Raw genomic sequence first — 22,058 nt, forward strand, 5'->3', positions numbered from 1 at the left:
TGGAGTTGTACCCCTCCTACCCTATGGTTTTGTTAATTAATCCTTTCTTAAATAAAAAAATAAAAAATAAAAAAAAATTTAAAAATTAAAAAATTAAAAAAAATAAAATTTTTTTTAGAAAAAAAAATTTAAAAAAATATTAAGAAATCATGAATAAAGGGGGAGTAAGGATCCTTGTAAGGATCCCGGCTCGAGTCCCTGGCTCCCTACCTGCAGGGAGGTTGCTTCACGGGGGTGAAGCAGGTCTGCAGGTGTCTTTCTCTCCCCCTCTGTCTTCTCCTCCTCCTTCCATTTCTCTCTGTCCTGTCCAACAATGATGACATCAATAACTACAACAAGAAAACAAGGGCAACAAAAAGGAATAAATAAATGTTAAAAAAATAAAAATGTTAATCAACATTAAAAATATTTTTATTATCTTTATCTATTGGATAGACAGCCAGAAACTGAGAGGAAGGGGAGACAGGGAGGGAGAGAGACAGGGACACTTGTGGCACTGCTTCACCACTTGTGAAGCTTGCCCCCTGCAGGTGGGGACCAAGGGCTTGAACTGTGGTCCTTGTGCACTGTAACACATGTGCTCAACCAGGTGCTGCATCTAGTCATGATTTTTCACCAGTGACATGACAGATGCACACACAGGGTTCCCCAGCTACAGAACACCCCACAATGTGGGTCTGTCTAGTCTCCTCTCCCTGTTGGATTACGAATTTGGGTTTGAGGAAAGAATAGCACAGAACTCACAGGTCGATTGACTGCAGCCTTGAGGCATGGAACTGAGAGCTCTTCACCATGACACTAATGGACAAGCTGATTCCACAGGGACTCATTACTTTTCAACATATTTCATATTCTTAAACTGAGATGTAATTACATATGCTATAATACACCCCATGTCAGACACCACATATATAAATAATTTAGATATTTTGGGAGTCAGGCGGTAGCACAGCGGGTTGAGCACAGGTGGTGCAAAGTGCAAGGACCGGCGTAAGGATCCCGGTTTGAGCCCTTGGCTCCCCACCTGCAGGGGAGTCGCTTCACAAGTGGTGAGGCAGGTTTGCGGGTGTCTGTCTTTCTCTCCCATTCTCTGTCTTCCCCTCCTCTCTCCATTTCTCTCTGTCCTGTCCAACAATGATGACATCAATAGCAACAATAATAACTATAACAATAAAACAACAAGGGCAACAAAAGGGAATAAATAATAAAAAATTAATTTAGATATTTTTAAAACTTAAAAAAGTAGGCAGGGGTAGATAGTATAATGGTTATGCAAACAGACTGTCATGCCTGAGGTTTCAAAGTCCCAGGTTCGATCCCCTGCACCAACGTAAGCCAGAGCTGATCAGTGCTCTGGTAAAAAAAAAAAAAAAAAAGACTTTAAAAAGTCACAGAAATAAGATATTTGCAAAATCTCAGTTCTAAAATATACAAAACTTGTACAAATCAATAAGAAAAATCAGGTCATTCATTTTTTACTAGGCAAAAGAGCTGAACAGTTATTTAACAACAGTGGGAAAACCAACCAGGCAAGCAATGCATGGCTGGGACACAACCTTCTTAGAGACCTCAGGAAGGCTTGTTAAATGCACAATAGCACACTACCACACATGCACACAACTGCCGTATTTTGGAAGTCAGTCAGAAAATCCACATGTGGTGGTTACTGGCTCTCCCAGTGGAGAACATACCTTTCTATTTTTTCTTTTTTAAAAATATTTATTTATTCCCTTTTGTTGCCTTTGTTTTATTGTTGTAGTTATTATTGTTGTTATTTTTTTAATTTTTTTATATTTATTTTATTTATTTATTCCCTTTTGTTGCCCTTGTTGTTTTATTGTTGTAGTTATTATTGTTGTTGTCGTTGTTGGATGGGACAGAGAGAGATGGGGAGAGGAGGGGAAGACAGAGAGGAGGAGAGAAAGATAGACACCTGCAGACCTGCTTCACCGCCTGTGAAGCGACTCCCCTGCAGGTGGGGAACCGGGGTTCGAACTGGGAATTATTGTTGTTATTGATGTCGTTGTTGTTGGACGGGACAGAGAGATGGAGAGAGGAGGGGCAGACGGGGAGAGGAAGATAGACACCTGCAGACCTGCTTCACCGCCTGTGAAGTGGGGAAGAATATACCTTTCTAAGTGTGAGGACCTGGGTTCCTATTCTCAGCCCCCAACTATGGGGGGGAAGCTTCATGAGTAGTAGAGTAGTGGATTTCCTTCTGTATCTCTCCCCTCTAAAGGAAAAAAAAAAAAAGCCACCAGGAATGGTGGAACCATGCAGGTACCAGGCCTCAGTCTGGTCACAAAAGATAAAAAAAAAAAAAGAAAAGAAAAGCTAGAGGAAAACACGCTAGAACAACATTCAGAGGCAGAAGACCAGCACGCAGCTGGCGGCAGCGACTGGGTGGAGCCCGTCCTCTGCAGACGCAGGAGGGTTTCTCTTTTGACAAATGACTTGACAGGTCAGGTAATGGCTTTTTATCGCTGTTTTGCCTTCAGTTGCTGGGGCTCCCTGTGGGCACTGCGAAACCACCACTCCTGATGGCCGTTTCCCCTTTTTTCCTCTTTCCATTTGTTAGGAAGAAGAGAAATTGAGAGAAGAGGGGGAGACAGAGGGTGAGGACAGACAGACACCTGCTCAGCTCAGGCCTGAGAGTGTGGTCCTTGTGCAGGGCCCTGTCTGAAACCAACAAGCAGCTGCATTCTAGAACCTTCTATTTACAAAAAGGTCCGGGGGAAGATGCATGGGGGGGGGGAGATGACCGACGCCCAGATGTACTGGTGCCATGGAGCTCCGGCTCACTGCCGAAGCACAATCCCCAGGACCCCCCATGCCGACTCCCCAGCCCACAGGGGGAACCCCGTGCCCACTCCCCAGACCCGGGAAGAGCCCCCATGCCGACTCCCCAGCCCCCAGGAGGGCCCCCCATGCCCACTCCCCAGCCACCAGGAGGACCCCCATGCTCACTCCCCAGCCCCCAGAGGGAACCCCCATGCCCACTCCCCAGCCCCAGGAGGACCCCCATGCCCACTCCCCAGCCACCAGGAGGACCCCCATGCTCACTCCCCAGCCCCGGGAGGACCCCCCATGCCCACTCCCCAGCCCCCAGGAGGACCCCCATGCCCACTCCCCAGCCCCCAGGAGGACCCCCATGCCCACTCCCCAGCCCCCAGGGGGACCCCCCATGCCCACTGCCCAGCCCCCAGGAGGGCCCCCCATGCCCACTACCCAGCCCCAGGAGGACCCCCATGCCCACTCCCCAGCCCACAGGAGGGCCCCCCAGGCCCACTCCCCAGCCCCGGGAGGACCTCCATGCCGACTCCCCAGCCCCAGGAGGACCCCCCATGCCCACTCCACAGCCCCGGGAGGACCTCCATGCCGACTCCCCAGCCCCAGGAGGACCCCCATGCCCACTCCCCAGCCCCCAGGAGGACCCCCATGCCCACTCCCCAGCCCCAGGAGGACCCCCATGCCCACTCCCCAGCCCCCAGGAGGACCCCCATGCCCACTCCCCAGCCCCCAGGAGGACCCCCATGCCCACTCCCCAGCCCCCAGGAGGACCCCCATGCCCACTACCCAGCCCCGGGAGGACCTCCATGCCGACTCCCCAGCCCCAGGAGGACCCCCATGCCCACTCCCCAGCCCCAGGAGGACCCCCATGCCCACTCCCCAGCCCCCAGGGGGAACCCCCATGCTCACTCCCCAGCCCCGGGAGGACCCCATGCCCACTCCCCAGCCCACAGGAGGGCCCCCCAGGCCCACTCCCCAGCCCACAGGAGGACCCCCCATGCCCACTCCCCAGCCCCAGGAGGACCCCCATGCCCACTCCCCAGCCCCAGGAGGACCCCCAAGCCCACTCCCCAGCCCCAGGAGGACCCCCATGCCCACTCCCCAGCCCCCAGGAGGACCCCCATGCCCACTCCCCAGCCCCCAGGGGGACCCCATGCCCACTCCCCAGCCCACAGGAGGACCCCCATGCCCACTCCCCAGCCCACAGGAGGACCCCCATGCCCACTCCCCAGCCCCAGGAGGACCCCCATGCCCACTCCCCAGCCCCCAGAGGGAACCCCCATGCCCACTCCCCAGCCCCAGGAGGACCCCCATGCCCACTCCCCAGCCCCAGGAGGACCCCATGCCCACTCCCCAGCCCCCAGGAGGACCCCCATGCCCACTCCCCAGCCCCCAGGAGAACCCCCATGCCCACTCCCCAGCCCCCAGGGGGACCCCATGCCCACTCCCCAGCCCACAGGAGGACCCCCATGCCCACTCCCCAGCCCCGGGAGGACCTCCATGCCGACTCCCCAGCCCCAGGAGGACCCCCATGCCCACTCCCCAGCCCCCAGGGGGAACCCCCATGCTCACTCCCCAGCCCCGGGAGGACCCCATGCCCACTCCCCAGCCCCAGGAGAACCCCCATGCCCACTCCCCAGCCCCCAGGGGGACCCCATGCCCACTCCCCAGCCCACAGGAGGACCCCCATGCCCACTCCCCAGCCCCGGGAGGACCCCATGCCCACTCCCCAGCCCCGGGAGGACCCCATGCCCACTCCCCAGCCCACAGGAGGACCCCCATGCCCACTCCCCAGCCCCAGGAGGACCCCCATGCCCACTCCCCAGCCCCCAGAGGGAACCCCCATGCCCACTCCCCAGCCCCAGGAGGACCCCCATGCCCACTCCCCAGCCCCAGGAGGACCCCATGCCCACTCCCCAGCCCCCAGGAGGACCCCCATGCCCACTCCCCAGCCCCCAGGAGAACCCCCATGCCCACTCCCCAGCCCCCAGGGGGACCCCATGCCCACTCCCCAGCCCACAGGAGGACCCCCATGCCCACTCCCCAGCCCCGGGAGGACCTCCATGCCGACTCCCCAGCCCCAGGAGGACCCCCATGCCCACTCCCCAGCCCCCAGGGGGAACCCCCATGCTCACTCCCCAGCCCCGGGAGGACCCCATGCCCACTCCCCAGCCCCAGGAGGACCCCCATGCCCACTCCCCAGCCCCCAGGGGGACCCCATGCCCACTCCCCAGCCCACAGGAGGACCCCCATGCCCACTCCCCAGCCCCGGGAGGACCCCATGCCCACTCCCCAGCCCCGGGAGGACCCCATGCCCACTCCCCAGCCCACAGGAGGGCCTCCATGCCGACTCCCCAGCCCCAGGAGGACCCCCCAGGCCCACTCCCCAGCCCCCAGGAGGACCCCCATGCTCACTCCCCAGCCCCGGGAGGACCCCCCATGCCCACTCCCCAGCCCCGGGAGGACCCCCCATGCCCACTCCCCAGCCCACAGGACCCCCATGCCCACTCCCCAGCCCCGGGAGGACCCCCATGCTCACTCCCCAGCCCCGGGAGGACCCCCCATGCCCACTGCCCAGCCCCGGGAGGACCCCCCATGCCCACTCCCCATGCCCACTGCCCAGCCCCCAGGACCCCCCCATGCCCACTCCCCAGCCTCCATGCCCACTCCCCAGCCCCCAGGACCCCCATGCCCACTCCCCAGCCTCCATGCCCACTCCCCAGCCCCCAGGACCCCCATGCCCACTCCCCAGCCCCCATGCCCACTCCCCAGCCCCCAGGACCCACATGCCCACTCCCCAGCCCCCATGCCCACTCCCCAGCCCCCAGGACCCCCATGCCCACTCCCCAGCCCCCATGCCCACTCCCCAGCCCCCAGGACCCCCATGCCCACTCCCCAGCCCCGGGAGGAGCCCCACGATGACACCCGAATGTCCCCCGAGGTGGAGGCGGAGCCGGAGAGTCAGGTCGGGGGGGAACACTCCCCGCCCGCACACTTGAGGGCTACGACCGGGAACCACTTTCACGCCGGGCCGCTGCCGGAAGCCCACTGGCCGGTTACTTCCGGGGACACAGGGCTCCATGTCGACGCGCGCGTGTGATTGGTCCGGGGCGGTGCGCGGTCCTTCCCGTCATCCCTCGGGTGCATTGGCGCGCGCGCAGGCGCCGGCTCGCGCATGCGCGGGCCCGACCACCATTAGGGAGCGGCGCGGAGGCCTGGCCGCCTTCTCTGTGCGGAGCTGCTGGGCCGGGCGCCGCGGGTGAGGTGGCATCGCGAAGGGCGGCTGAGGGCGACAGGGAGGAGGAGAAAGGCGAGCAGCGGGGGCTGCGGGCGGGGCTGCGGATATGGTGGGTGAGGGGCACCCGGGCTGTGAGGGGCACCCGGGCTGTGAGGGGCACCCGGGCTGTGTGGGGCACCCGGGGTCTGTGAGGGGCACCCGGGCTGTGTGGGGCACCCGGGGCTGTGAGGGGCACCCGGGCTGTGAGGGGCACCCGGGCTGTGAGGGACACCCGGGCTGTGTGGGGCACCCGGGCTGTGAGGGACACCCGGGCTGTGAGGGGCACCCGGGCTGTGAGGGGCACCCGGGCTGTGTCGGGCACCCGGGCTGTGTGGGGCACCCGGGCTGTGAGGGGCACCCGGGCTGTGTCGGGCACCCGGGCTGTGTGGGGCACCCGGGCTGTGTGGGGCACCCGGGCTGTGAGGGACACCCGGACTGTGTGGGGCACCCGGGCTGTGAGGGGCACCCGGGCTGTGAGGGGCACCCGGGCTGTGTCGGGCACCCGGGCTGTGAGGGACACCCGGGCTGTGAGGGGCACCCGGGGCTGTGAGGGGCACCCTGGCTGTGAGGGGCACCCGGGCTGTGAGGGGCACCCTGGCTGTGAGGGGCACCCGGGCTGTGAGGGGCACCCGGGGCTGTGAGGGACACCCGGGCTGTGAGGGGCACCCGGGCTGTGAGGGACACCCGGGCTGTGTGGGGCACCCGGGCTGTGAGGGGCACCCGGGCTGTGTGGGGCACCCGGGCTGTGTCGGGCACCCGGGCTGTGAGGGACACCCGGCTGTGTGGGGCACCCGGGCTGTGAGGGGCACCCGGACTGTGTGGGGCACCCGGGCTGTGAGGGGCACCCGGGCTGTGTCGGGCACCCGGGCTGTGAGGGACACCCGGGCTGTGAGGGGCACCCGGGGCTGTGAGGGGCACCCGGGCTGTGAGGGGCACCCGGGCTGTGAGGGACACCCGGGCTGTGTGGGGCACCCGGGCTGTGAGGGACACCCGGGCTGTGAGGGGCACCCGGGCTGTGAGGGGCACCCGGGCTGTGTCGGGCACCCGGGCTGTGTGGGGCACCCGGGCTGTGAGGGGCACCCGGGCTGTGTCGGGCACCCGGGCTGTGTGGGGCACCCGGGCTGTGTGGGGCACCCGGGCTGTGAGGGACACCCGGACTGTGTGGGGCACCCGGGCTGTGAGGGGCACCCGGGCTGTGAGGGGCACCCGGGCTGTGTCGGGCACCCGGGCTGTGAGGGACACCCGGGCTGTGAGGGGCACCCGGGGCTGTGAGGGGCACCCTGGCTGTGAGGGGCACCCGGGCTGTGAGGGGCACCCTGGCTGTGAGGGGCACCCGGGCTGTGAGGGGCACCCGGGGCTGTGAGGGACACCCGGGCTGTGAGGGGCACCCGGGCTGTGAGGGACACCCGGGCTGTGTGGGGCACCCGGGCTGTGAGGGGCACCCGGGCTGTGTGGGGCACCCGGGCTGTGTCGGGCACCCGGGCTGTGAGGGACACCCGGCTGTGTGGGGCACCCGGGCTGTGAGGGGCACCCGGACTGTGTGGGGCACCCGGGCTGTGAGGGGCACCCGGGCTGTGTCGGGCACCCGGGCTGTGAGGGACACCCGGGCTGTGAGGGGCACCCGGGGCTGTGAGGGGCACCCTGGCTGTGAGGGGCACCCGGGCTGTGAGGGGCACCCTGGCTGTGAGGGGCACCCGGGCTGTGAGGGGCACCCGGGGCTGTGAGGGACACCCGGGCTGTGAGGGGCACCCGGGCTGTGAGGGACACCCGGGCTGTGTGGGGCACCCGGGCTGTGAGGGGCACCCGGGGTCTGTGAGGGGCACCCGGGCTGTGAGGGACACCCGGGCTGTGTGGGGCACCTGGGCTGTGTCGGGCACCCGGGCTGTGAGGGGCACCCGGGCTGTGAGGGGCACCCGGGGCTGTGAGGGGCACCCGGGCTGTGAGGGGCACCCGGGCTGTGAGGGGCACCCTGGCTGTGAGGGGCACCCGGGCTGTGAGGGGCACCCGGGGCTGTGAGGGACACCCGGGCTGTGAGGGGCACCCGGGCTGTGAGGGACACCCGGGCTGTGTGGGGCACCCGGGCTGTGAGGGGCACCCGGGGTCTGTGAGGGGCACCCGGGCTGTGAGGGACACCCGGGCTGTGTGGGGCACCCGGGCTGTGAGGGACACCCGGGCTGTGAGGGACACCCGGGCTGTGAGGGGCACCCGGGCTGTGTGGGGCACCCGGGCTGTGAGGGGCACCCGGGCTGTGAGGGGCACCCGGGCTGTGTGGGGCACCCGGGGTCTGTGAGGGGCACCCGGACTGTGAGGGGCACCCGGGTCTGTGAGGGGCACCCGGGCTGTGAGGGGCACCCGCGCTGTGAGGGGCACCCGGGCTGTGTGGGGCACCCGGGCTGTGTGGGGCACCCGCGCTGTGAGGGGCACCCGGGCTGTGTGGGGCACCCGGGGCTGTGAGGGGCACCCGGGCTGTGTGGGGCACACGGGTCTGTGAGGGGCACCCGGGCTGTGTGGGGCACCCGGGCTGTGTGGGGCACCCAGGGCTGTGAGGGGCACCCGGGCTGTGTGGGGCACCCGGGCTGTGTGGGGCACCCGGGCTGTGAGGGGCACCCGGGGCTGTGAGGGACACCCGGGCTGTGAGGGGCACCCGGGATGTGAGGGACACCCGGGCTGTGAGGGGCACCCGGGCTGTGAGGGACACCCGGGCTGTGTGGGGCACCAGGGTCTGTGAGGGGCACCCTGGCTGTGTGGGGCACCCGGGCTGTGAGGGGCACCCGGGCTGTGTGGGGCACCCGGGGCTGTGTGGGGCACCCGGGGCTGTGTGGGGCACCCGGGCTGTGAGGGGCACCCGGGCTGTGAGGGGCACCCGGGGTCTGTGTGGGGCACCCGGGCTGTGAGGGACACCCGGGCTGTGTGGGGCACCCGGGGCTGTGTGGGGCACCCGGGCTGTGAGGGGCACCCGGGCTGTGAGGGGCACCCGGGCTGTGTGGGGCACCCGGGCTGTGAGGGGCACCCGGGCTGTGTGGGGCACCCGGGCTGTGTGGTGCACCCGGGGCTGTGAGGGGCACCCGGTCTGTGAGGGGCACCCGGGATGTGAGGGACACCCGGGCTGTGAGGGGCACCCGGGCTGTGAGGGACACCCGGGCTGTGTGGGGCACCAGGGTCTGTGAGGGGCACCCGGGCTGTGTGGGGCACCCGGGCTGTGAGGGGCACCCGGGCTGTGTGGGGCACCCGGGGCTGTGTGGGGCACCCGGGCTGTGAGGGGCACCCGGGTTCTGTGTGGGGCACCCGGGCTGTGAGGGACACCCGGGCTGTGTGGGGCACCCGGGGCTGTGTGGGGCACCCGGGGCTGTGTGGGGCACCCGGGCTGTGAGGGGCACCTGGGCTGTGAGGGGCACCCGGGCTGTGTGGTGCACCCGGGTCTGTGAGGGGCACCCGGGCTGTGTGGGGCACCCGGGGCTGTGAGGGGCACCCGGGCTGTGTCGGGCACCCGGGCTGTGAGGGGCACCCGGTTTGTGAGGGGCACCCGGTCTGTGAGGGGCACCCGGGGCTGTGAGGGGCACCCGGGGCTGTGAGGGGCACCCGGGGTCTGTGAGGGGCACCCGGGCTGTGAGGGGCAGTCGGGGCTGTGAGGGGCACCCGGGTCTGTGTGGGGCACCCGGGCTGTGAGGGGCACCCGGGGTCTGTGAGGGGCTCCTGGGCTGTGAGGGGCACCCGGGCTGTGAGGGGCACCCGGGCTGTGTGGGGCACCCGGGCTGTGAGGGGCACCCGGGCTGTGTGGGGCACCCGGGTCTGTGAGTGGCACCCGGGCTGTGTGGGGCACCCGGGGCTGTGAGGGGCACCCAGGCTGTGAGGGGCACCCGGGCTGTGTCGGGCACCCGGACTGTGAGGGGCACCCGGGGCTGTGAGGGGCACCCGGGCTGTGAGGGGCACCCGGGCTGTGTCGGGCACCCGTGCTGTGAGGGGCACCCGGGCTGTGAGGGGCACCCGGGGCTGTGAGGGACACCCGGGCTGTGAGGGGCACCCGGGCTGTGTGGGGCACCTGGGGTCTGTGTGGGGCACCCGGGGCTGTGTGGGGCACCCGGGCTGTGTGGGGCACCCGGGTCTGTGTGGGGCACCCGGGTCTGTGAGGGGCACCCGGGCTGTGAGGGGCACCCGGGGTCTGTGAGGGGCACCCGGGCTGTGAGGGGCACCCGGGGTCTGTGAGGGGCACCCGGGGCTGTGTGGGGCACCCGGGGCTGTGTCGGGCACCCGGGCTGTGAGGGGCACCCGGGCTGTGTGGGGCACCCGGGTCTGTGTGGGGCACCCGGGCTTTGAGGGGCACCTGGGGTCTGTGAGGGGGCACCCGGGGCTGTGAGGGGCACCTGGGGCTGTGAGGGGCACCCGGGGCTGTGAGGGGCACCCGGGCTGTGTGGGGCACCTGGGGTCTGTGTGGGGCACCCGGGGCTGTGTGGGGCACCCGGGCTGTGTGGGGCACCCGGGTCTGTGTGGGGCACCCGGGTCTGTGAGGGGCACCCGGGCTGTGAGGGGCACCCGGGGTCTGTGAGGGGCACCCGGGGTCTGTGAGGGGCACCCGGGCTGTGAGGGGCACCCGGGGTCTGTGAGGGGCACCCGGGGCTGTGTGGGGCACCCGGGGCTGTGTCGGGCACCCGGGCTGTGAGGGGCACCCGGGCTGTGTGGGGCACCCGGGTCTGTGTGGGGCACCCGGGCTTTGAGGGGCACCTGGGGTCTGTGAGGGGGCACCCGGGGCTGTGAGGGGCACCTGGGGCTGTGAGGGGCACCCGGGGCTGTGAGGGGCACCCGGGGTCTGTGAGGGGCACCCGGGGTCTGTGAGGGGCACCCGGGGCTGTGTCGGGCACCCGGGCTGTGAGGCTCACCCGGGGCTGTGTTGTGCACCCGGGGCTGTGAGGGGCACCCGGGGTCTGTGAGGAACACCCGGGGCTGTGAGGAACACCCGGGGCTGTGAGGGGCACCCGGGCTTTGAGGGGCACCCGGGCTGTGAGGGGCACCCAGGGCTGTGAGGGGCACCCGGGGTCTGTGAGGGTCACCCGGGGCTGTGAGGGACACCCGGGCTGTGAGGGGCACCCGGGCTGTGAGGGGCACCCGGGGCTGTGAGGGGCACCCGGGCTGTGAGGGACACCCGGGGCTGTGAGGGGCACCCGGGTCTGTGTGTGGCACCCGGGTCTGTGTGGGTCACCCGGGCTGTGAGGGGCAACCGGGGTCTGTGAGGGGCACCCGGGCTCTGAGGGGCACCCGGGTCTGTGTGGGGCACCCCGGTCTGTGTTGGTCACCCGGGCTGTGAGGGGCACCTGGGCTCTGAGGGGCACCTGGGCTGTGTGGGGCACCCGGGTCTGTGTGGGACACCGGGTCTGTGAGGGGCACCCGGGTCTGTGAGGGGCACTTGGGGTCTGTGTGGGACACCCGGGGTCTGTGAGGTGCACTCGGGCTATGTGGGTCACCGAGGCTGTGTTGGTCACCCGGGCTCTGTGTGGGGTACCCGGGAGTGTGTGGGGCACCCGGGGCTGTGAGGGTCACCCTGTTTGTGTGTGGCACCTGGTGTCTGTGTGGGGCACCTGGGCTGTGATGGGGCACCCGTTTTGTGTGGGGCACCCGGGGCTTGTCGGGCACCCGGGCTGTGTGGGGTACCCGTGGCTGTGAGGGGCACTTGGGCTGTGTGGGGCACCCGGGGTCTGTGTGGGGCACCCGGGGCTGTGTGGGGCACCTGGGCTGTGTGGGGCACTTGGGGTTTGTGAGGGGGCACCGGGGCTGTGTGGGCACCCCCTGGGTGCAGCAAGCAGGGCCTTGAGGTGCCTGGGTAGTGGGAGCCGTCTGATGAGGGGCCCCTGTTGCTATTAGCCCGGGTGTGTGAAGCATGTTGCCGAGTCCCTCCTGCATCATCCTTCCTGGTGATTCTGATGGTCTGCATTGCCCTAAGCTGTGGCCTGAGGGTGTCAGGGTTTGGTCAGTGTGTGTGGAGGGTGTCAGGGTCTGGTCAGTTTGTGTGGAGGGTTTCAGGGTCTGGTCAGAGTGTGTGGAGGTTGTCAGGGTCTGGTCAGTATGTGAGGAGGGTGTCAGGGTCTGGTCAGTGTGTGTGGAGAGTGTCAGGGTCTGGTCAGTGTGTGTGGAGGGTATCAGGGTCTGGTCAGTGTGTGTGGAGGCTTTCAAGGTCTAGTCAGTGTATGTGGAGGGTGTCAGGTTCTGGTCAGTGTGTGTGGAGGGTGTCAGGGTCTGGTGAGTATGTGTGAGGAGGTTGTCATCTGGTCAGTGTGTGGAGGCTGTCAGATCTGGTCAGTGTGTGTGAGGAGGTTGTCAGGGTCTGGTCAGTGTGTGAGGAGGGTGTCAGGGTATGGGCAGTGTGTGAGGAGATTGTCTGGGTCTGGTCAGTGTGTGTGGAGGGTGTCAGGGTCTGGTCAGTGTGTGTGGAGGGTGTCAGGGTCTGGTCAGTGTGTGTGGAGGGTTTCAAGGTCTGGTCAGTGTGTGGAGGGTGTCAGGGTCTGGTCAGTGTGTGTGGAGGGTGTCAGGGTCTGGTCAGTGTGTGTGGAGGGTTTCAAGGTCTGGTCAGTGTGTGGAGGGTGTCAGGGTCTGGTCAGTGTGTGTGGAGGGTTTCAAGGTCTGGTCAGTGTGGAGGGTGTCAGGGTCTGGTCAGTGTGTGGAGGGTGTCAGAGTCTGGTCAGTGTGTGGAGGGTGTCAGGGTCTGGTCAGTGTGGACCGTGTTAGGATCTGGTCAGTGTGTGGAGGGTGTCAGGGTCTGGTCAGTGTGTGGAGGGTGTCAGGGTCTGGTCAGTGTGTGAGGAGGGTGTCAGGGTCTGGTCAGTGTGTGGAGGGTGTCAGGGTCTGGTGAGTGTGTGTGGAGGTTGTCAGGGTCTGGTGAGTGTGTGTGGAGGTCAGGGTCTGGTGAGTGTGTGTGGAGGTTGTCAGGGTCTGGTGAGTGTGTGTGGAGGTCAGGGTCTGGTGAGTGTGTGTGGAGGGTGTCAGGGTCTGGTCAGTGTGTGAGGAGTTTGTCAGGGTCTGATAAGTGTGAAAGGAGGTTGTCTGGGTCTGCTCAGTGTGTGTGAGGAGGGTGTCAGGGTCTGATCAGTGTGTGAGGAGGGTGTCAGGGTCTGGTGAGTGTGTGTGGAGGTTGTCAGGGTCTGGTCAGTATGTGAGGAGGGTGTCAGGGTCTGGTCAGTGTGTGGAGGCTGTCAGGTCTCGTCAGTGTGTGTGAGGTGGTTGTCAGGGTCTGGTCAGTGTGTGAGGAGGGTGTCGGGCTGGTCTGTGTGGGAGGGTGTGAGGGGCTGGTCAGTGTGTGAGGAGGGTGTCAGCGTCTGACCAGTGTGTGAGGAGGGTGTCAGGGGCTGGTCAGTGTGTGGAGGGTGTCGGTCTGGTCAGTGTGTGTGGAGGGTGTCAGCGTCTGATCAGTGTGTGACGGTGTCAGGGTCTGATCAGTGTGTGAGGGTGTCAGGGTCTGGTCAGTGTGTGAGGAGGTTGTCAGGGTCTGATCAGTGTGTGAGGGTGTCAGGGTCTGGTCAGTGTGTGTGGAGGGTGTCAGGGTCTGATCAGTGTGTGACGGTGTCAGGGTCTGATCAGTGTGTGAGGGTGTCAGGGTCTGGTCAGTGTGTGAGGAGGTTGTCAGGGTCTGATCTGTGTGTGTGAGGAGGGTGTCAGGGTCTGGTCAGTGTGTGTGGAGGGTGTCAGGGTCTGGTCAGTGTGTGTGGAGGGTGTCAGCGTCTGACCAGTGTGTGATGGTGTCGGGTCTGATCAGTGTGTGAGGGTGTCAGGGTCTGGTCAGTGTGTGTGGAGGGTGTCAGGGTCTGATCAGTGTGTGACGGTGTCAGGGTCTGATCAGTGTGTGAGGGTGTCAGGGTCTGGTCAGTGTGTGAGGAGGTTGTCAGGGTCTGATCTGTGTGTGTGAGGAGGGTGTCAGGGTCTGGTCAGTGTGTGTGGAGGGTGTCAGGGTCTGGTCAGTGTGTGTGGAGGGTGTCAGCGTCTGACCAGTGTGTGATGGTGTCAGGGTCTGATCAGTGTGTGAGGGTGTCAGGGTCTGGTCAGTGTGTGAGGAGGTTGTCAGGATCTGGTCTGTGTGTGTGTGGAGGGTGTCAGGGTCTGGTCTGTGTGTGTGGGGGGGGTGTCAGGGTCTGATCAGTGTGTGAGGGTGTCAGGGTCTGGTCAGTATCCCCTGTGCACACCCAGCCTGGAACTTGTCCCTGAGGTCTGATTCTAAACAGCTTTAAATTTTGCTTTTGTCACAGCACTTTGAAAACCTCTAAAGGATACACTTGTGCGCTCTCTCACTTCATCAGGGAAGATGGAAGTACTCCGGGAACCCCAGATGCTGTTGGCACGTCTGGAGTGTGAGCACTGCGGCTTCCGAGGTTCCGACCGTGAGAATGTACAGATCCACATGGGGACAGTCCATCCCGAGTTCTGTGATGAGATGGATGCCGGTGGGCTAGGGAAGATGATATTTTACCAGAAGAGTGCAAGACTGTTTCACTGCCACAAGTGTTTCTTCACCAGCAAGATGTACTCTAATGTGTATCACCACATCACGGCCCAGCATTCAGGTCCAGAGAAATGGGCCGAGAAACAAAAGAATCAGTCAAACAAAGACACAGAGTCTGGGAAAAGTCCTTTTTGGGAACTGCAGAAAACACCCTCTAACTCCGCAGAGCTCCTTAGAGCTGGGCCCACCGTTGCCATGGATACGCAGAAACCTGCCCCAGTTCTGTGTCCAGAGCCAAAGCCCACTTGTGAGTCCCCGTTGGAGCACCAGCCCAGCTCCACTGCTTCTCCTGAGCACCAGGAACCTCCTGCCCCTGTCTCGTCTCCAGAACTTTCCAGACCAACGCCTGTTTCTGAGTGCCAGAAACTAATTCCCATTCCTTCCCCTGAAGCACAGAGACTTGCTCCTGTGTCACCTGAGCCTGTGAAGGCTACTCTGCCCAATCCCAGGTCACAGAAGCACTCCCACTTCTCAGAAGTATTGGGGCCTCCTTCAGCCTCATCCCCAGAGTCACCAGTTCTGGCTGCTTCGCCTGAGCCTTGGGGGCCACCCCCCTCTGTGTCTCCAGAGTCCCGGAAGCCAGGCCAGACGCTCTCTCCTGAGCCTTGGGGGCCATCCCCCTCTGTGTCTCTGGAGTCCTGGAAGCCAGGCCAGACGCTCTCTCCTGAGCCTTGGGGGCCACCCCCCTCTGCGTCTCCAGAGTCCCGGAAGCCAGGCCAGACGCTCTCTCCTGAGCCCCGGAAGCCATCTCCGGCAGAGTCTCCTGAGCCCCGGAAGCCACTCCCCGCTGTCTCCCCTGAGCCCAGGAGGCCAGCCCCGGCTGCATCTCCAGGCTCTTGGAAGCCAGGGCCCCCCGGGTCCCCCAGATCTTGGAAATCTGGCTCTTCAGCATCCTCTGGACCTTGGAAACCAGCTAAGCCTGCCCCCTCTGTGTCCCCTGGGCCTTGGAAGCCAATTCCATCTGTGTCCCCTGGGCCTTGGAAGCCAGCTCCGTCGGTTTCCCCTGCATCCTGGAAGTCATCTTCAGTCTCTCCTGGTTCCTGGAAAACTCCTCCTACATCTCCGGAGTCATGGAAGTCCGGCCCGCCAGAGCTCCGGAAGACAGCTCCCCCTTTGTCACCTGAACATTGGAAGGCGGTTCCTCCAGTGTCCCTTGAGCTCTGCAAAGCAGGCCCCTCCCTGTCCCCAGAGATCCGTAGTCCAGCAGGGTCCCCAGAGCTCAGAAAGACCCCGGGGTCCCCAGAACTGTGGAAGCTTTCTCCTGAGCAGCGGAAAGCGGCTGCACTTGATTTCCCTGAGCCCCAGAAAGGCGCCTGTGGTGCTGCCCCTGATCTCTGGAAGTCTTCCTTTTTCATGGAGCCTCAGAAGCCTGTCTTCCCTGACGCCCGGAAGCCAAGCCCCTCTGGACCTTCAGAATCCCCTAAAACGTCCTCTGACATCTGGAAGCCCGTTCTCTCTGTTGACACCGAGCCTAGGAAACCCGCTCCATTTCCTGAGTCCACCACAACGGTTTCGCCCACTTCGTCTGAGCCACGGAAGCGCACCCTTTTCCCAGAGCCTCGGAAGCACACCCTTTTTCCTGAGCTTCCCAAAGCGGCTGTCTTCACAGAGTCTCAGAAAGCTGTTGGAGAGTTACCAACAGAATCCATAGATGACCAAGAATATGATCTCTTGTCTCGGGAGGAACTATTAGCCTCACCTAAGAAGCTTGCAGAGGACGTTTTATTTCCCTCTAAGAAGCTCAAGAGAGACAATCAGGAGAGCTCTGATGCTGAACTCAGCAGCAGTGAGTATGTGAAGACAGACCTGGACGTCGTGGACATCAAGGGCCAAGAGTCGAGCAGTGACCAGGAGCAGGTTGACGTGGAGTCCGTTGACTTTGGAAAAGAAAAGACAGACATGACTGGCCCAGAGCAGTCCAAAAACGTGCTGCAGTTCACTGAGGAGAAGGAGGCTTTCATCTCTGAGGAGGAGATTGCAAAGTACATGAAGCGAGGGAAGGGAAAGTATTACTGCAAGATCTGCTGCTGCCGTGCCATGAAGAAGGGCGCTGTCCTGCACCACCTGGTGAACAAGCACAATGTCCACAGCCCGTACAAGTGTGCCATCTGCGGGAAGGCTTTTCTGTTGGAATCTCTCCTCAAAAATCACGTAGCAGCCCACGGGCAAAGTTTACTTAAATGTCCACGTTGTAATTTTGAGTCAAATTTTCCTAGAGGCTTTAAGAAACATTTGACTCACTGCCAGAGCAGGCATAACGAAGAGGCGAGCAGGAAGCTGATGGAGGCTCTTGAGCCACCACTGGAAGAGCAGCCTGTGTGAGCTGCTGTTGGCTGCAGGTGCCGGGCTTCCAGGGAGCTCTGGGGCAGTGGGTGCAGTGTGTCCAGTGTGTTCGAGTAGTGTCAGCGGAGAGGAGAGTAAGCACTCGGTGGCTTCTTCATGCTCTCTGTGTGGCTTAGAAGTCATAGTGTTCATTCCAGAGCAGCAGATTCCACTCATTTCTTTCAGTGTTTATGAGTACTGTGGAGAGCTAGACATTCCATTGAATGAACAAATTGTATTGTTATAAACATCTAGTTAATGTGTATGTTTTTGTAAGAGTGATCTCTTTCACACAGTGAAAATTATTGGAGTGTGTAGGTGTGAGAATTTGAGAAGTGTATCTCTAGTTACAACCTTTCTGGTTTGATACATAGAACTGTACAGCTCATCTATTTCTGGGCAGCTTTGAAGATGTGGGAAGTGCAGTCTCAGGATTGCTGGCTGTCTGCTGGTGGGAAAAAGTAGGCTTCACAGACAGTCTCTAGCCTCGTGTAGGAGACTGACAGCGACGGTGACTGTAGGCGTTGTCTCTGCTTGTTTCCTTGGAATCTTTCTGTCTGTATCTTCCTGAGATCTGGTCTGTGCCTTCCTGTGAGCTCTCACCAACAGGCCTCTCTTAGTAGAAGCCAGGTGGTTCAGCCTTTGTACCTCCTCCTCTTGGGTCTGCTTCAGGCCGGCTGAATACCTTCTGGACCCACAGTAGGCGTTTTATAAATAGGCATTTCAGTTTGAGGCTTTGTCGATGTCACGTTTTCATAGCTGCTGTAAATACCTTGTGTTTATCAGTGTGTTATTTTAATTTAAAATACTTTGTTAACAAGTATTAATCAAATAAAAACAGGCTTTCATGTCAACATCATCTGGTATGTTCTTTTGACCTTTTGTCTGACACATTTCCTCTTCTGTTTCCCCATCCGGAGCAGCTTCTCCTGAGGCTCTTGGGTTTTCTGTGGGGAGGTGAGTGTGTGAACATCCAGGGCTCAGAGATGTCCCAGCTCCCAGCAGTCCGGCCTGCCTCTTCAACAGGTGCCCAGCCGGAGTTGAGGGGCTTGGAGCAGGGAGAGCAGAGTCAATAGCCATTTGGGAAGGTGTGAAATTTGGGTAGAGTTGGATCAGATAGGGGACTGGGCAGTTGTGCACCAGATTGAGTGCACATAGTACGAGTGCAAGGACTGGTGCAAGGATCTGGGTTCGAGTCCCCCGCACCCCCCATCCAGGCTCCCTACCTGCGGGGGTTTGCTTCACAAGTGATGAGGCAAGTCTGCAGGTGTCTTTTTCTTTTCTTTTTCTTCCTTTCTTTTTTTGGATAGGACAGAAATTGAGAGAGATGGGGAAGATTAAGAGGGAGAGAGAAAGACTGAAGCCACCCCCCTGTAGGTGGGGAGCCTGGGCTCGAACTAGGATCCTTGCATGCGTCTTTGCACTTCATACTGTGTGCTTAACCCAGTGCCTTGTCTTTCTCCTCTATCTTGCCCTCTTAATTTCTCTCTGTCTTATCCAGCAACAGCAGCAACAACAATGGAAAAAGATGGCCGTCCGGCAGTGGATTTGGTAGTGCAGGCCCTGAGCCCCAGCGATAACCCTGGAGGCAGAAAAAAAAATCAGATAAGCTTGTGTGGGACGGATCACTAGGCAGCTTTCACTGGCACTGCACAGCCAGCTCTGGGTCCTGGGGTTGCCTTCCTTTGGGTGCCGGCAGGGCACCCACACGTGGGGCAGCTGAGGTGCTGGAAGATGCCGCGTCTCCCCTCCTGATCACAGCTCTGGGTGGGGTCCCTGCGTGATACCCACAGCCTCCAGTGCCTCCTACCTGTGCCCAGGCAGGCCTCAGGCCTTGTCCCCGGGGACCTGGCGGGGGACACACACAGGAACTCCGGGAGGTGAGTGGGCGGTGCTGGTCCCAGTTCTGCCTGAAGATCCTGATGTCTCCGCACACCAGGTCTGCCTTAACCTCCAAGGTCAGAGTGTGTGATGGTCTGTGGTGCTGCTTCCTCACCAGCCTGTTCTGGAACCCCAGACACCTGCTGCCACCCTGTCACCCCCTGCCCTCCACTGTACCACTACCAGCTCGTTACCCGTGGCTGCCCATCAGCCCCAGCCCATCGGTCGCAGCAGGATGAGGTGTGAACTGACAGTGCTGGGCTGTGCCCTTAGGTCAGGTGTGTGCCAGCTAATGTCTCCCAGTGCTGAACCACAGCGCGACCTCCCCACCTCGCCTTCACCTAAGTGTTTCCTGACATGGTGTGAAGCTGATTTGGAACAACGCAGGGAAGTTTCCCCTAGCTGTGTCTACATGCAGATGAGTCTCTGAGTCACTGACATCCCACTTTGCCAGGGAGGACTGAGACCTGTAGTGACTAAAATAGGGTTGTCCCTTGCTTTGTTAGAGGGAGGGCAGGAAAGGCAGCGGTGGCCCGCTGTGGCCTGGCTGTGCACCTGGCGGCATATCGGCTCTGCCGGGCTTGTGCTCCCCGCCTGCCCGCCTGGATGTCAGTGACTCAGACTCATCTGCTGTGGACTGGCCACGTGGTAGGTGAGGGGTGGTGGGCATGGCCTGTGGTGGGCATGGATGTGGTCACAGTGGCTTCCGGCAGGACAGAGGGCCCCCGTCGCTGGCCACTCTGCACAGCAACCCCGCATGTGTGGAAGCAGTGGCCCTGGACGGAGGGGTGAGGCCCTGCTCACCTCACTCAGCCTGCCATTTGCAGTCCTTGGGTTAGATGTGTCAGTGGGGCTGGAGATGGGCGGTGAGCCAGTGGCCCCTGGGTTGTGGTGTCAGGAGCCATTTCTCTGCTTGATAGATGATAAGCTTTGAGACAATGGAACCCCTCAAGACAAGTGTTAATTCCCCCCTGGGCAGGCCATTTCCCCTCAGGTAAACCATTTATCAGTAATCAAGTGAGTCAACACAAGTGAGTCAACACACAGTTTGGTTTCCGCCATTTGTTGCAAGGAACATTCTGCTTTGAAGATTGCTCCTCCTCCCCCTCCTCCAGCATTCCCTCTCCTTCCCCAAAGCCTTATAATGCCTGTGTTCACAATAAAATTTTGCAGCTTGATCAGAAACCTGTCTTGCTGTCATTCTTCGTATCTCGTGTCCCTTTCATTCCAGGTCTTATTGGGTTCCTAGCCCCTGTTCACCGCCCTGCTGGTCAGGGCATTCTGGTGCCCGGAACGTGGGGCGAAGAAGCCTTCTGGACCTAGGAACTCCGCTGATCAAGAGGATAGGCCTATCTGAATTCACAAAGTCATCGCGGCTGAGGGGGTAACGGAAAGGCTCGCATAGATCACCACGGAGATACCCGACCGTGAGTCACATCTGGAGGAGAGTGTCACAGCGGCTGAGGTAAGCAAAACCATGGGACATGAATTTAGCAAACAAGATTTATTCATTAAAGGACTCAAGGAGTCACTCAAGACACGAGGAACTAGGGTTAAAAAGAAAGAATTAAAGAAGTTTTTAGATTATATTGGAAATATTTGTCCCCGGTTCCCCCAGGAAGGCACTATAGATGAGAAGCGTTGGAGAAGAATTGGTGACTATCTTAACGATCACTATCAGTCTTTTGGTCCTGAAAGTGTACCTGTTTCTGCCTTTTGTTACTGGAATTTAATTAATGATATCTTAAAAATTTATAATAATCACCCTGATATTAAAAACCTTATTACAGAGGGTGAAAAGGTCCTCTGGCAACTTTCACGTCCGCCGTCTAGGACAAAGACCCCATCCCCATGTCCTTCTGTGATTATTTATCTTGATCCCCCAGTACCCAGTCAAAAGCCTCCCAGCACCCGATGAAAGTAAAAGCCCTGTCCCCCTCCCTATAGGTTCCACCGCACTTACTAAAGTTCCCAAACACTACAATCCCGATTGGTGTCCTCCTCCCTTTAATCTCCCTCATGAAATCAATCAAACAAGACGTTCTCTTTAACTTAAAAGCTATTAATCAGAGAACCAGTACACACTTTTGATAGAAATTTAATGATTTGTTTCTTTAAAACTGTAAAATGTACCTTAGCCCAAGAAAAAAAAATTTCAAAGATTTTTCTCTGCGCGGCGGAGGTAAACTAAGTCCGCCTGTTCTGCCCGTACAGTCAATCATGGCACAGAGCTCCTGCTCCACAGATTGGCAAAGACTGAAGTCAATCATTCCCTAGCCACAAACACCCCTCCTGGGTAGATAGTCTGTGAGTTAGGAATCCAAAAACCAAAGCGGTTTTTCAAAGGGAAATTTTTTCTCTTCACCAAGAATGTCTGTTTTGAAGTCTGTGCTAACCTTGTTTTCATTAATGTGTGTTAACCCCTAAGTAACTAAAGTTTGTTTTAAGTTTTAAATAAGATTTAGTTAAGCTAAATGTGGTTTTAAAGATCCCGACTCATAGAGTTGGCACACCTTTACCAAAGTAAAATATAGGACAGTTTCGTCCTTCTGATAGCTAATATCAGCATCAATTCATTAGTTAAAAGATTTTCTGAGATATCTAGGCGTGGTAAAATGCCTCTGCAGTCTCTCTCTCACTCTTGTAAAAATTGTAAATCTTACCAGCACCCCAATACCAACTGCCACTGTTTGATAATTTGTTAATTTCATGCTTGAACTGGCTTTCTAATAACCCAGTCAGTGTAGAGCAGTGTGGCCTTGCCAAGAAAAAAAGGGTTAAACATATTCCTGGCCTGATAAAAAATTATTTAGTGTAAAATGGTCATCTAAAAGAAATGTTAACAGTAAAAATTTATTTTAAACATTTCAGCTATAAGGTTTATGTTAGCTTTTTAAGTTACCTATCCAAATCAAAGTGAAACATCAATTAAGTTGTGTACCCACCCTTGTTCATAGCTGCCCTAAGGGTGTGATAGCTTTGTGATAAACAAAGATCCTAACAAACAAAGTTTAACATTTTACTTAAAATTGTTTTTAAGACTGGCTTGGGTTAGTAAAAGATAATACAATGGTTATGTTAATTATTTACATGCCAGAGGCTTTTGCGCTGGTTTTCCTCTTTATGTCTTTCTGCTTTTAAAAATTATCTGGTTTGTTTTAAGACACTGCCAGAGGTTTATTCTTGATAAATTAAGGTAATACATTGTGTTATTGGTCTGATAGAAGATTTGTTTTGGCAAATCCTGATTTAACAAAATTAGTATTTTGAACATTTAAGTTATGAGGTTTTATTTTAGCCTTTTAAGTT

General features: G+C 60.1%; 1 protein-coding gene across 3 annotated transcripts; it reads left to right on the forward strand.

Annotated features, from left to right (window-relative positions):
- Positions 1–5,937: 5,937 nt before the first annotated feature.
- CHAMP1 (chromosome alignment maintaining phosphoprotein 1) lies at positions 5,938–17,722 on the forward strand. Of its 3 annotated transcripts, none has more exons than XM_016195026.2 (2): positions 5,938–6,049; positions 14,293–17,722. In XM_016195026.2, the coding sequence occupies exon 2, from the start codon at positions 14,349–14,351 to the stop codon at positions 16,866–16,868; it is 2,520 nt and encodes an 839-aa protein (XP_016050512.1). In that variant the 5' UTR covers positions 5,938–6,049; positions 14,293–14,348; the 3' UTR covers positions 16,869–17,722. The 3 variants fall into 3 exon arrangements, with proteins under 3 accessions (XP_016050512.1, XP_060039732.1, XP_060039733.1); XM_060183749.1 differs by having other exon boundaries at positions 5,980–6,100; XM_060183750.1 differs by having other exon boundaries at positions 6,021–6,137.
- Positions 17,723–22,058: the final 4,336 nt, after the last annotated feature.

This window comes from Erinaceus europaeus, assembly GCF_950295315.1.
Source record: "Erinaceus europaeus chromosome 5 unlocalized genomic scaffold, mEriEur2.1 SUPER_5_unloc_1, whole genome shotgun sequence".
Classification (NCBI taxonomy): domain Eukaryota; kingdom Metazoa; phylum Chordata; class Mammalia; order Eulipotyphla; family Erinaceidae; genus Erinaceus; species Erinaceus europaeus.

What these genes read in the sequence shown, in the direction of transcription:
- CHAMP1 (XM_016195026.2), top strand. Translation starts at nt 14,349, where the DNA reads ATGGAAGTACTCCGGGAACCCCAGATGCTGTTGGCACGTCTGGAGTGT.